Below are 13,421 nucleotides of genomic sequence, written 5' to 3'. Positions count from 1 at the left end.
TTTCTCTTTAGCAGCCTTCTGTTCTCCTCCTTGCTCCTGCCTCTCCTTAAAATAAAATATTTCTAAGGTTTGAATTTGGAGAATGGAATCACGCAACTAATCAATCAGCCCTCCCATCTGAGATCTCATCATTCTGAACATTACCTCACACGAATCTCAGTGATTGTGCCTGCAGGGCTACTACTGCTTTCGAAAAAGATTACATGGACCAAAAGAAACCACTTTGTTTTGCCCTCTGGCTTTCTATGTGAAACAAGTGTCATGGTCAAATGCTGACAAAATCCTCTCATGTTTTCTAGCTTTGAAAAACTGCAGCACAATGCTAATGTTGGAAGCACACAAGCAAAATATATATAAGGATTTTTTGTTTTGTTGGGTTTTTTTAAAGAAGCTACAGTACAATACTTACCAACATTTGAGCAGACAACAGAATTGCTCCCTTCTGTGCAGAAATAAGGACAGGGGAAAAGAAGAAATATTACGTACATTTTGTTATATTTACCCTCTACATGAATGCATGTATAACAGGTTTCAGCTATGCAGGACAATAAAGGTCGAAACTCATCCTTGTGCAGCATGAGACACTAGCATCCAGTAGGTGTTTTGAAAGTTTAGCTGTTTTTCATGTTTTATATATGTCCTACACACTGAATTACACCAACAGTTACAAATTCTTTTCTACTTTACTCCTGCACCACTGCATTAGAGCACTATCCAAGGGAGCAGAGCAAACTGCTTCCCAAATAAGCTTGCAGCACCACATGATCACTCAGCGGATGCTCAGTTTTAAACCAAGCTTTTGCCATCTGTTCCTCTGCTAATTACGAATGTTACAGATATCCACAACTCCATTGCAAGGAAAAAAGTGATTAAAGCACGTGTGTTCTTTCTACAATGCATCTTTGTTGTTTATCTCAAATTAAAAGCAATACCACCCACCACACAACGCACAAGTCACACAGTAGGAAGACCACATAAGGGCAGATGCTTATAGCTTCTCATCTGGCAATAAGCCAGTGGTGATTGCTTGGAGTCCAAAATGTATTGTGTCTACTCAGCAAGACAATCTTTGTAACAGTGCCCAGAATCACACACATTTCTTAAGTGGGGCTACCAGGAGCTTTGCTCACAAGAACACTTGCTGCCCAGGTCAGGGTCATGCAGGATACTGATCACCAGCTAACTTTCAGTTGTATATTCTCTAAATCCCTTCCTGCTCTCCTCTCCCTCTAACCCTAACACCATCTTCAACCTACCATTTTGGAATCCTCTCTAATGAAGCAGAACATGTTTCTCCTTATCCGCCTCCTTCCCATTCTCTCTGTGTTTAAAAGTTCACTACCCAGGTACACACACCGACACATGCCACGGTCTTTGTTTCCTCTTTCTGCCAGGCATTTTCCATGAGGAGAGATCTCTGGGCTTTAGAAAAGATTGGTCCAACCATTATTTCTCACCTAATGGAGAGATCTCACCATCTCAGCCATGACTCCTCTGGCTAAACCTGCTAAATTATCCAGCATTTCTTTGCCTACGACACAGATTATATGTTTTGGGGATTTTTTGTTGTTTCTTTTTTGGTTTGGTTTTTGGTTTTTTTTGTTTGTTTGCTTGCACCTGTAGTTTCTCTTTTTAAGGAATGACTGAGGAAAACACATTTATTCCACAATTGCAGTTTCAGTAGCTCCTAATTTCTGGAAGCTTCAGCTTTAAAACCAGCCATGGCCTAAGGCTTCAGCTTAGTATCTCTTTTTATATCTACATATCTCCTTATTGAGTTCAAATTTTATAGACAATCTTGCATCATTCTGGATGGAACACATCAACTGCACCATCCCTGATACATCAGTAACGGTTTTGCAATGATGGAGGTAGGTTTCAAAATTGCTTCCCGTTTGCAGCTTCTTTCATTGCTAACGAAAACTACAGCCATGCTGGGCACATACCACATCTGTCTCTGTTTGTACATTGCCCTCCTGTAACAGAATATTGCTCATTTTTGACTATATAAGGCCATATTCTGCCATTAAACCATGGATGGAGTATCTCAACAGAAACTAATGCTAAGGTTCTACGGTTACTTAAAAATTGCTGATAGCAGAATATGGCCCATAAGAAGTTGTTTGGATTTATTTTCCTTTACATAAAGCGATGGGATCATTTGTGATAGCAGATGTTGCTGTAGAAGTGGAAGTTTCAATATATTTTTAAATGGTTCTAAAGTTTTTTATAATATCTTTTTATAAATGCTCAAAAATTGTCCATTTATACCCATTAAAGTCTCTTGTACTTGTGTTCAGTCTTCTTTCCTCTTTTACAAGGCACTGCACCTGGATAGAAAATAAATCTGTGGCCACTGATCTGAAGTACTATATACCTCCTCATGAGTAAATATATCTGGTTTACCAGTTTCCTTCATCCTGCAGAGCTGCTGTTACATGCATAACTGTCAGTTGTGAAGTATTTTTCCAGTTTATATTTATTCTAATCAAATGTGACATGATTTAATTTTGGATGCTGTTGTCCTGAGTAAACCATAATGTGGGGATTCATGGTTGTATTTAAGGAATATGGCAGACAATTCTGTATTTAAATTACTAATTATCCCATGCCTATAGATATCCTTACTGAAGGCAGCACTCTGGTGTTCTTTTATGTGAAAATTTCCTTTTTAGCCATATGAAACAATTTTTAAAAATATCAGTAAATTTAAAATTTCTAAGTCATCAGTTTCACCAGATGTAGTTTAACATTAAAATAAAACAAGATACAGGAAATCTGTTTTGCATAACATCTCTGCTTTAAGAGGAAAAACCTAGTCCCCCTCCAATACGATACCAAACTAGAGGTGTACCTACCTAGCATTAAATAATGTCTAGCTAGCATCAAAAAGATTGGTTACCCTGGCTTCACTTAGAAAAAAATGGACAAAACTTATCCCTTATATACCTTGAGTGAAGCTTATGTTATCAAACAAGAAATGAATTTGACCCAATAAACACTGCTGTCACATACTGGTACATCCATCCAAAGGAAGAATATAGACCTGTTAAGCTTTGTCTTTCTGTATTCCAGCACAGTTCCTAGCTCAGTAGCAGAGCACTGTCATGGGACTTACACGACATAAATTTTGTTGTTAGATCTGGCATTAGCTTGATGGATAACTCTGAACTAGCTTTATCCTCTGCTTCCACATCTGTCTAATCTAGCTATACATCTCCGTATGCCTAACCACGTTGGAAAAGTGCTCGGAGACGTAGCAAAGAATGCCACAAAAAGCGTAGGTATTCTTAAATGAGATGAAGGAGTCTCCACCCGCTCTGTGCAGTCCGGGACCCCAAGAGCGGGTTCAGCACTGCACAGCTCAGAGCAGGACAGGCTCTGCTTGGCGGACACGGTGGGGTCATGCGGCCGGGCTGGCTGTACTGCGTGTACCACCGCGGATGAACATGCTCAGCAGGAGCAAGGAGTACAAGCGCTTACAGTATAGCGGGTATTGGTGCCGACACAAATACCAGAAGGCTAACAGAGCTGTCCTAGAAATCAGTGTTCAAAGCACAACAGACTCATGTTATCAAACAAGAAATGCCAGGCATTTCTGAATTATCTAAAATTGATTTTTATTAATATTTACCAATTGCAATCAAATTCTACCAAGAACCTCAACATCCCTAGTACAATAGAAGCACTACTATAAAAACAATGTTTTCCACTCACTCCCTTGAGCAAGCAACTCAGCCTCATTTCTTCTTAATCTTGCAACTATAATTTTCAGCCTCCCCCTCATTCCATTATCTAAAATTTAAGCCTCCCATCCAATTCCAGTGACTGCATCTGCCTCTACCTCTTTACCTCGATCTTCTGTTTAGGTTCAAGTTGTCTAACTGCTACAACTTGAAGAGAAAGACAGAGAGGACAATATACAAACACTAGAAGACGATGCTGAAATAAACTCCTGAATAGGCAATGGAACTCAAGGAAGGAAGGGCAAAGACAGAGCTCCAATAAAAAGCACATAAAAACTATTTACAGAATATGCTGTGAAGTTTCCAATGAAATTGTATACACAGCTGAATTTCCTGATTGGACAGTCTCAAAACAACCTGCACAGACAGACAAGTATCACTACCTCTATCAAACCCAGCATCAGCCAGAATTCAACTGTAAGCCAGGATATACTGAAATCTTTTTTGAAAACCAGTCTGAATATAGTTACTCTAACCATAATTTTTAATAAAGTATTTTTCTATCTGCCCAGGAGAAAGCAATCAGTGAAGTGGATATATGACACTAAGTTCGTTAAGAGGACAGCTAAGATCACAGAATTAATTGATGCCCCCTTGTACCTATTTAATGAGAATGATTTTCTGTTACCCTGGATTACAAACCAAGCTATAGAAGCGACAGATAAAGACCAATCTGCTCCCTGTCAAACACTCTATTCAGTAGCTCAGAAATTTATCTGTAAACTGAATTTTGAATCATATTTTAGCCTTGAAACTCATTAGACATTAGAGGTTCAGTCCAAATGTTTAATTCAATTTTAGCTGCCTACCTGCAACAGCAAGTCACCAATGATAATTGCTGGAGTTACCTACCTGATGACAGACTACTTACATGGAGTGAAGACCTGGTAACTAAGCAGGAGTAAGGCCCTGTGTAAAGCTGAAACAGAGTTAAGTGGTGGAAGTACAGAAATTCACACTGGAGGCAGCACCACTACCTTGCTCTGTTTCAACTCCACTTTCTTGTTTTGATTGGAATCTAGAAAATGTGTACTTTGTAGATGTTTGATTTTCAGATAGTTTGATTCTTTCAGGGACTTCAAGGGAGCTGCTTCTGTTTGTGCTGGCCAGACACCTGATCTTTCAGCCTTTTCCAATTACGCAATGTCCTCCAAAAGCCAAATAGAACTCTTTAATCTAACTGGTCTTTCTTGGATAGTTGTTCTTTGTCTAAGAGAATAGGAAGACGAGGAATATGAGAATCAAACTCAGGCCTCACTAAAGTCTTTGAGAATTTGGTCATCAGCTTCAACATAACCAAGACTTCACTACAGCTCTTTTGGATGAATGAGCTACAATTTTTGGTTACACAAGGAAAGAAATAATCAAATAGCCCTTGAATAAACAGATGTTATCTAAAAGAAGAGAGGTTTCATACCCTACATGCAATATTTGCCCTCCATCTCCCTCATGAAGTCCTGCCTCTTGTAAAAAACTCAGCTGCCCTAACCCAAATTCAGACAGTCTCATATTTTTATCCACAAAAAATACACACACTGTTAAAGATGTGCTGACTGAAATAATATCTGAGACAAAAAAAGGCAATAATCTCCCTCATGTTCAAAACATAGTATCACGATTAAGCTTTAACTTTTAGCACTTGAGAATAATGAGCCTGATTTTCTCAACCCTAATCCTGGACAATTTACCTGAAATTATTATTATTAGCTGCCCACGGATACTTGAGTCTGGTAACAGTGGTTACACTAACAGACGTCAGAACTCAGCCTCCTATGACTATTTTCAATCCATCCATATTATATTACACTGATGTGGTTTGACATGACGCATGGCTCATTTGTGTGGGGTTTTTTCCCCTCTTTTTTTTCCTTCTACAGGAGTGAGTTTTGACAAATATATAAACAAAATCTATCCCACAACTGCGTACTGGGTTTTGATTTGCTGTTTTTTCTGCTCCCCCCCGCTGCCAAAGGTGCTAACATTGCGATACATCAAAACTGGCTCTTCCACTTTATTCATTTTTAACCTCACACTCATCAAGAAACAAAAGATTTCTTTTGTCTTTACAAAGGTGCAGCATGCTCTTCACATCATTATATTTCCTATAGCTCCCACTGCAACTCTTAAAGCATACAGTCTACACCCAGAAATGTAACAGAAGACTCATCTCCCAGGAATCTGACAAAACTACAGTTTAAATCTGTAATAAAGCAGGCCCCTATGGAAAAGAAATCCTATAAAACTGGGAGAGGGAGGCAGTAGAATCCAAGAATGGTTACTCTTCAAACCTGTAAAATATATTAGTGAAAACTTCAAATCTACAGAATTCTAACACTAGTTTTCTACTGACCTATTTAGCTTTGCAGTCTTAGGCAATTCCTAGGGAAACTGGATAAGCGTCAGTTAATTACAAAAAGCTGGCTCTCTGTACCTTCCAAGTTAATTATTCTGACATAAATGCCATTATTTTTGTCCTTGTCCACTGCAGAAGGAAAATGTCAAATTTCAGAAGGGCATTTTAAGTAAGCATCTCTCTTCTGTTTCTAAGAAGCTGATTAAGAATTATGTTTGCACAGATTCAGACTCATGTTTTGCTATTCTTTTAAACTTCATGCAGCTTTGGCAAGTACCTCTCATTCGTACTTTTCAAGCATATTTATATTCCAGCCTTGTCCCTCTGTTGAGTAAGGATTGCCCTAACAGACAACCTATGCTAAGAGTGTCTGGGTAGACTTATAAACCACATTTCAACTCTGTTGTACTTCAGTCCAGGTCCACTGGAATCCATACACACCATCTTCACCCTCGATTAAATCTCAAGGTAGGCCTGGCATGATAATCTCCTAGGAAGCAAGCCTGAGGTGCCTGTGTCCCATCACATAACCCAGCCACTTTCCTGCCTGGCTACATCCATTACCTAGTTAGTAGGTTATCTTCAAGTGTGCTGTAACCTTCCTTATGACTATCTTCACTACTACATCATTATCAGGGCCTGAATGGTTTCTCCAGGAATATATCACTGAATCATAGAAAAATCTGTGCTTGCATTTGAGGTGAAGAAAGTAGAAAATGTGATGTTATGGTAATAAATTGTTGGCAGAAAAATACTTCATTCTGCCTGTAGATCTAAAGACAACATAGAAAAAGAAAATGCAATCCCAAACGAAGTAGCTTGCCCGTAGCATCTCATGTATCAGGAGGTATCTTGAAATTGGTTGAGTCCTTGGTAGTACATTGAAGGCAGGTATCTGCCAGGGAAGAGACAGGAGAATAAAACCCCATCTACACAAATGGACTGTGAGCTCAAAAATCCCAAAGGGTCAGGGGATACTTGGGTATTGCAAATCAGGCTGCACCACACTAGAAGCTGTATGGACAAGGAGTAAAGCAACCATCTGCAAGGGGCTTTAAACTTAACAGACACATGTGATATAAAATTCCAAGGCCTCTAGAATCCCAGAATCCAGGTTCTTTTATTACCGTTTAACACATCATAATCTTTTATTAACATATAAGCTACATATTGAAACTGAAGTGCTCATTAAGATAACTTTTTGAAACATAACTGTGTGGAGTCACCAATTATCTATTTCTTTATCTCTTCACACAAGGCAGCTTTTGCTGTCCCTCTCTCAATAAACATTCTGAAGCACATCTACTCTCATACAATTAGCTTTGTGTGAGTAAATTAACAGAGTATATTATTTTGAAACAGGTTCTTTTCCTCTGTGATGCTGGAAGGCCTTTGGCTCACCAACTCCATAAAAATTTGTCTGTCTTGAATTTCAGTGATCAGAAGTGCTCACAATATTCCAATTAAGCATTCTCTCCTATACATTGTACAATTTTATTTCTTCAACAGAACCAGAAACCTTTCATTTTATGCATTCCTACAATATATTTGCTCTTCTCACAGTAGCATTACTTTTGTTACTTAGAATAACTCTGCAAATCAATAAAAGGACACAGGTTTTCCCCCTCATCTATGTCAAGCTGAGCAGCCAGGATCCAGAATAAATTCATGTTAGCTCTCAATTCCATTACCTTCCACTTTGTAATTTTAAATTTCATTTCATTTCTATTACTTGAGTTCTCAAGGTCTTCCAATTCTGTCTGCTTGGTATTCCAACCCTTCTCAGTATTGGTCATGTTTTCCAACTCTCTGCTATCAAGTTTCACTAACACACTTTTAATTTCGGGCTAAACAAGTCAGAGAAAGGTAAGTGCAACAAGGGGAAAAGCAGTGCAGAAGTGTGAAGAGCCAGTCCAAAGTTCAACAATTCACCACTGGCAAAGCTGGAACAATACAGGTCCCCCAGTTCCTAGCCCTGTATTTGCTTTGTCACCTAACACTGCACTTCTGATCAGGTGTGAGGAGGAACTCATAGGCTCAGAAAGGCGATGTACATGAATAACTGACAAAATTGTCTCTTCAGTGGATTGTATCAGGGATGGTAGTCTATGACCAACCTGGGAAATTTAATGTTTAATCTAATCTACTTATATATAATTATTCATGTTGATGATAGTTATATGTAACTATTTATCCACAATAAGTTTGAGAAATGTATACATACAGATGACGGCATTTCATGCCTTGCTTCTTAGGCATGCACAGTCTCAAGCATCTCCAGGCATATAATGCATGTGGTTTTTAACTTGATAGCCTGAACTGAAACTCTGTAAGCAATAAAATTTAGAGAAACAGCTTAGTTAATGCTCAGAACGTGGCCTGGCAGCCTGCCATGCATAAACATGCACTGAAACCAGAGTTCACACCAAGATTCTTAGCTTGCAACTTCACACAAATCCCTTTTATGGTTGATACTAGATAATCTAAGTTCACTTAACTTTTTTCTTCCTTTTTACAGTTTAATCCATAGCTAGTTGAACTTATTACCTTTTTATATATAAGCATTAATAATGTAATGGACATAACTCCAAGTAGAAGTAACAGAATTAGTCTGTTCTCATAATTTTGATTAAAGACAGGTCTAACACTAAGGGGACACATACTCTACGCCTTCTGTGCCAAGCCTCTCTGAACACAATGAGATGCTGCAGTGTGACCTGTTACAATAATGTGTATGACTAGCCACATAATAAATGCTTTCTGAGACTTGTAAGAATTCGCTTCACACTCAGGTCTTGAATTTGCAGTCGAGCTTCTCTTAAGCCAAAGGATCTCTCTCGACAGATTTGATTGAAAGATTGAGGCCTTAACATTTGTTTTCATAATATCAAAAGGTCTAATTTGACTTTCATATCCCTGATGTCTGCTTTTCCAAGCCTCAAATCTGTACAAAGGAAATAGGCTGAAGTTCCTTCCTACAGACTCCAGCTTGTTTACTTTTTTCTTTTTTCTACTAATAATTATATTGATTTCATTTCTATGTTTTAGATACTTACTAAACTGGACCTAGTCAGTTACTTAACTATGTATCAAGCCACATTCAATATATGGATTAGGTAAATAATAAATTCCATATTACCACAGAGCCTGAGCTCTGTCCTTTCTTTTTTTACAGCTTCAACACAGAGCTGTGAAGAAGAGAAATACTATTATCCCCAGCTATAAAATGGGACTTAAAACAGAGCTAAGATTTTGTCATTTGTCACAGAATCAACCAGATTGGAAGAGACCTCTGGGATCATTGAGTCCAACCGTTGCCCTGACACCACCATGTCAACTAGACCATGGCACTAAGTGCCATGTCCAGGCTTTTCTTAAACACATCCAGAGATGGTGACTCCACCACCTCCCTGGGCAGCCCCTTCCTATATCTAATAACCCTTTCTGAAAAGAAATTCTTCCTAATGTCCAACCTGAACCTCCCCTGGCGAAGCTTGAAGCTGTGTCCTCTTGTCCTATCGCTAGTTGCCCAGGAGAAGAGGCCGACTCCCACTTCACTAGAACCTCCCTTCAGGTAGTTGTAGACTGCAATAAGGTCACCTCTGAGCCTCCTCTTCTCCAGGCTAAACAACCGAAAGAAAAGCCCATGGCAGACAAGGAAAAAGGAGTGGAAGACAGAGAGGAATATCAAGTTCAGATCATAGTGAAAGCTTATTAATGCATCAGGCATTACACCATTATTGATACTGGACAACATACAAGATTTTCAACAGCATGTGCTTCACAACAGATCAGTCACATTGGTCTTACTATTCATTTATGAGCTCTGCTTGTTTATAAAAATTGAACACTTGAATATTCTATAAATTGCTTTCAAATCATGTGAGAAGATTGTATTGTAAAGTATTGCTTTAACCACATCCCTTGAGGCCTTTTGAAAATGTTGACAGGTCATTATTTCACACTATTCAATTCAGTCAGACAAAAATTTAGCCTGATTATGTGGCTGTAATGCATACTTCAAATGAGGTGTACTTCCATGCTCTCTTTTCACAGAAGAGTACTGACTGCTGGGCCATTAAGTGCAACTACTAGTCTTTGCCCAAAAGAAACATGGGTCATACTAAAAAAATAAAAAAATCAATAGCTGTCTTCTCATTTCAGGCCATATTGGACCATAGCTCAACAGGCTGACAAACCAACTGATTTTAAGAAGAATAACTGAAAAAGTTGAGAGAAGCCCAATGTGAAATTTTATATTCAATTATATATCATCTGTAAAAAAACCCACCTGGCACTACAACATTATGACAGATTTATATGCACATATGTGTGTGCAGATGTTTGTGCTGCATGCATGTACAGTTTATAGCCACGCCCAAAACAATCAAATCTCAGCTCCATACGTGCAGTGTTTCTCCTACTGTACATAAGAACACAGGCAAATATTTGTGCAATTTTATTTATATAACATGACATAAAATTCAGAAAGCTACTGGTTAGAAAGGCTGGTTAGAAAGACATCTAAACTTTGCATGAACTTTATCCTACTTGCTTTTGCTTGGCAAAGCAAGGGTTAAAGAGTTTTTTTCCATAAAATGATTCTTCCTATAGAAGAGAGTTTTAAGGCTTTATGGTTTTTGTTAGCATTTTCAGAATGTCTGAAAAAGGATTTTCAGTTGTGAAACCTTGAAACATGAAAGAGGTAATCTTCATGAACATCTTCCACAGGAAGTGGAATAATTTCTCTGACAATTGCTCTTGTGAGAATAGGGAAAGAGGCTGAGAAGTTGCAAGGACTCCAGGCTTAAAAACAAACCAAAACAAAACAAAACCAACCCCCAAAAAACCCCCAACTGCATAAAATAAAGTAAGCTCAAAAGCACAATTAATACAAGGTCTCAGTTTGGAAGAAGACATTGGAAATGTCCCTTGCTATAATTCTGTCCCTAGTTAAAAGTGGTTTTAGATTAATTTTTTAGTCCTTCATTCAATTTAGTATTTTCAAACGTTGCCAATTTCTTGTATCAAGTTGGATGTAGAAATTAACCAGAGAAAACCAAGAAATTAACCAGGGAAAACCTGCATTCCCCGGGAGACTAAAGCAGATATTAACAAAGAATTCTTGGAGCCTGCTGAAAATCTAGGAATCCATATTAACTGTAGAATCTCCTTAATAAAATAGTAGTTACTGTACAAGCATAGGCTTTTTCAGACACCTGTTATACAAGAACTTCAACAGTCCCAGTAGGTGGATGCCATCACAGCGACTGCACAAAAATATACATTCTGACATATCTGTTGATCCCATTGTTAAGGTCACACTTTGTTACACTGAGATTCAGAGCAGCATGATTTCTCAGACACAGATGACCACAACTACAGAAAAACAGAGAGAATAAGCTAGGCAGAGACACATCACATTTAACTGTAATTCTTTGACTACCTCTTTGCAAAGTAAGATACAGTGTTAAGACCACAGAGGCAAACGCATAGCATCAAAGTTTATCTCGTTACTATATTATAAAACACCAGAGCTTCCTAAACAAGCAAACAAATTCTTACAGAACAGTACTAGCAGAACTGCCAGCCAGCTCTACTCTTCCCTTTCCTAGAGTCACACTGCAGCCACAGCGCACAAATCCCCTGCAATAAAGAACACATCATCTCAACGTGCTCGTGATCGACATTAACAGTAATGTTTCCTTCATCCAGCCTTCGGCAGACTGAAGCAGGGTTTCCTCTGTGTGCTCCAAGAAAGCTTTTTCAACATACACACAACAGAAGCAGAAGGAGCTCCGTAAATATTATGTTTATCATAAATGTTGCATTTCCCTTTCTCCAGTCATTAACTTAATACACACAATTGTATTCAAACTAGGGGAATTCCAGAATTAATTTTAAGCTTAAGAATTGTGATTTGTGAGCTTAAGCTCAAGAATTGCGATCACTTAAGAAAGCCATCTGCTTTGTACAGATACATGTCATAACACATCTTGAAGTTACCCCTGTTTTCCAGACTGAAAAAAATCCGAGTCAAAGCATTGCTTCTTCCAACCCTATACCAGCATCAGAGATCTCCATGAGCAGAATTGACAATCAAATGTACTCCACCAAATCTGCAGGCAAAAAAAAGCTTCACAGTTTACCACCTTGTGGCTTGAACTGGTAAATATTCCCTTCTAACACACACACCGTTTCATCATTTTACAGGTAACTAGCCTCTCAAGCAGCAGGCACAGAAACTTCGCTCAAACTTCCTCCCCAAAGGAAAATTGAAGAGCATATGCTTTCGGTGAGCCTGGAACCAAGCCTAAGCTGCCCCGATCGATGGGGTAACCAAGAATGCCAGGACTGCCCGTCCAGCTTCCCGACAGCTCCGAAAACCCTTCATACAAGCAGCAACCGGTTGCCCAAGCTGCATCTCTCTTCTACCCACATCTTCCAAAAGCCAGCAGCCACCCGTTGAAAGGCTGCTACGGTCAAATGAAACACACAAGAAGCACGCGGTAAAGGAAGAGGTACTTACATCCCGGAATTTGTTCCAGTACTTGTCTTTATCATATTGCGAAACGGTGCTGAGCCATTTGTCGTTGTCCAGGAAATTGCCATGATTGCTGTTACTCGTGATGATTTCAGGATGCCGGCTCTCCACTTGCAGGAAGCACCAGGCAGCGATTACCAGCACCCCCGACATCTGCAAGGAGAGGAGAGGAGCGGAGGGGAGCGGAGCGGCGAGGCGGCAGCGGGCGCGGAGGCGGCTTTCTCGGGCAGGGAAGTTTGAGGGGACCCAAGTTCGGGCTTGTCTCCCCTCACGCCCCTCACCAACTTCTGGCTGCGGAGCTGCCGGGTCCGCTGAGACCCGCCCAGCCTGGAGGGGCGGGGAACCGCAACAGCAATAATGATAAAACAGATCACCCGGGGCCGGGCAGAGACACCGGCCAGGGGAAAACAGCGGTACCAAACCCCAAACCGAGCCTCCCGCGGGAGCAGCCAGCGCTGGCTCCGCCAAGTTTGACTGCCAGGGCGGAGAGGAAGCCCCTACCTCCGCGCAGTGCCGCCGGCCGGGGCTCCGAGCACCGTGCGCGCCGCAGCCACCTCCTCCTCCTCTCCTTTGTGCCGCTGCCCGGGCGGCGGGTCGGGGAGGCGGCGAGCCCCGCGTAGGCGCCGTCAGCTGCTACGGGTGTGTGTGTGCGTGTGTGTGTGTGTCTGAGGGCGGGCGGCGGGGCGGGCGCGTGCCAGGGGCCGAGGTCTGGCGCCATCTACCCGCCGCGCGGCGGCAGCGCGCGGGCGGAGCGCGGGCAGCGCCCGCCTGAGGCAGC

The 13,421-nt window shown here is 40.5% G+C and overlaps 1 protein-coding gene across 1 annotated transcript in view; it reads right to left on the bottom strand.

Moving 5' to 3' along the window:
- Positions 1–13,203, bottom strand: part of SPOCK1 (SPARC (osteonectin), cwcv and kazal like domains proteoglycan 1) — a 291,867-nt gene extending 278,664 nt beyond the window's left edge. Inside the window, exons 1-2 of the mRNA XM_068408857.1 lie at positions 13,145–13,203; positions 12,629–12,796 (exon numbers count right to left, since the gene is read on the bottom strand). Coding sequence (XP_068264958.1) covers positions 12,629–12,796 — 168 coding nt within the window. The 5' untranslated portion in view covers positions 13,145–13,203. The remainder of the gene's footprint in view (positions 1–12,628; positions 12,797–13,144) is intronic.
- Between the last annotated feature and the right edge of the window lie 218 nt (positions 13,204–13,421).

Source organism: Nyctibius grandis, chromosome 10 (assembly GCF_013368605.1).
Source record: "Nyctibius grandis isolate bNycGra1 chromosome 10, bNycGra1.pri, whole genome shotgun sequence".
NCBI classification, from domain to species: Eukaryota; Metazoa; Chordata; class Aves; order Nyctibiiformes; family Nyctibiidae; genus Nyctibius; species Nyctibius grandis.
Note: the sequence above shows the minus strand (reverse complement) of the source record. Positions and strands in the feature narration are given on the sequence as shown.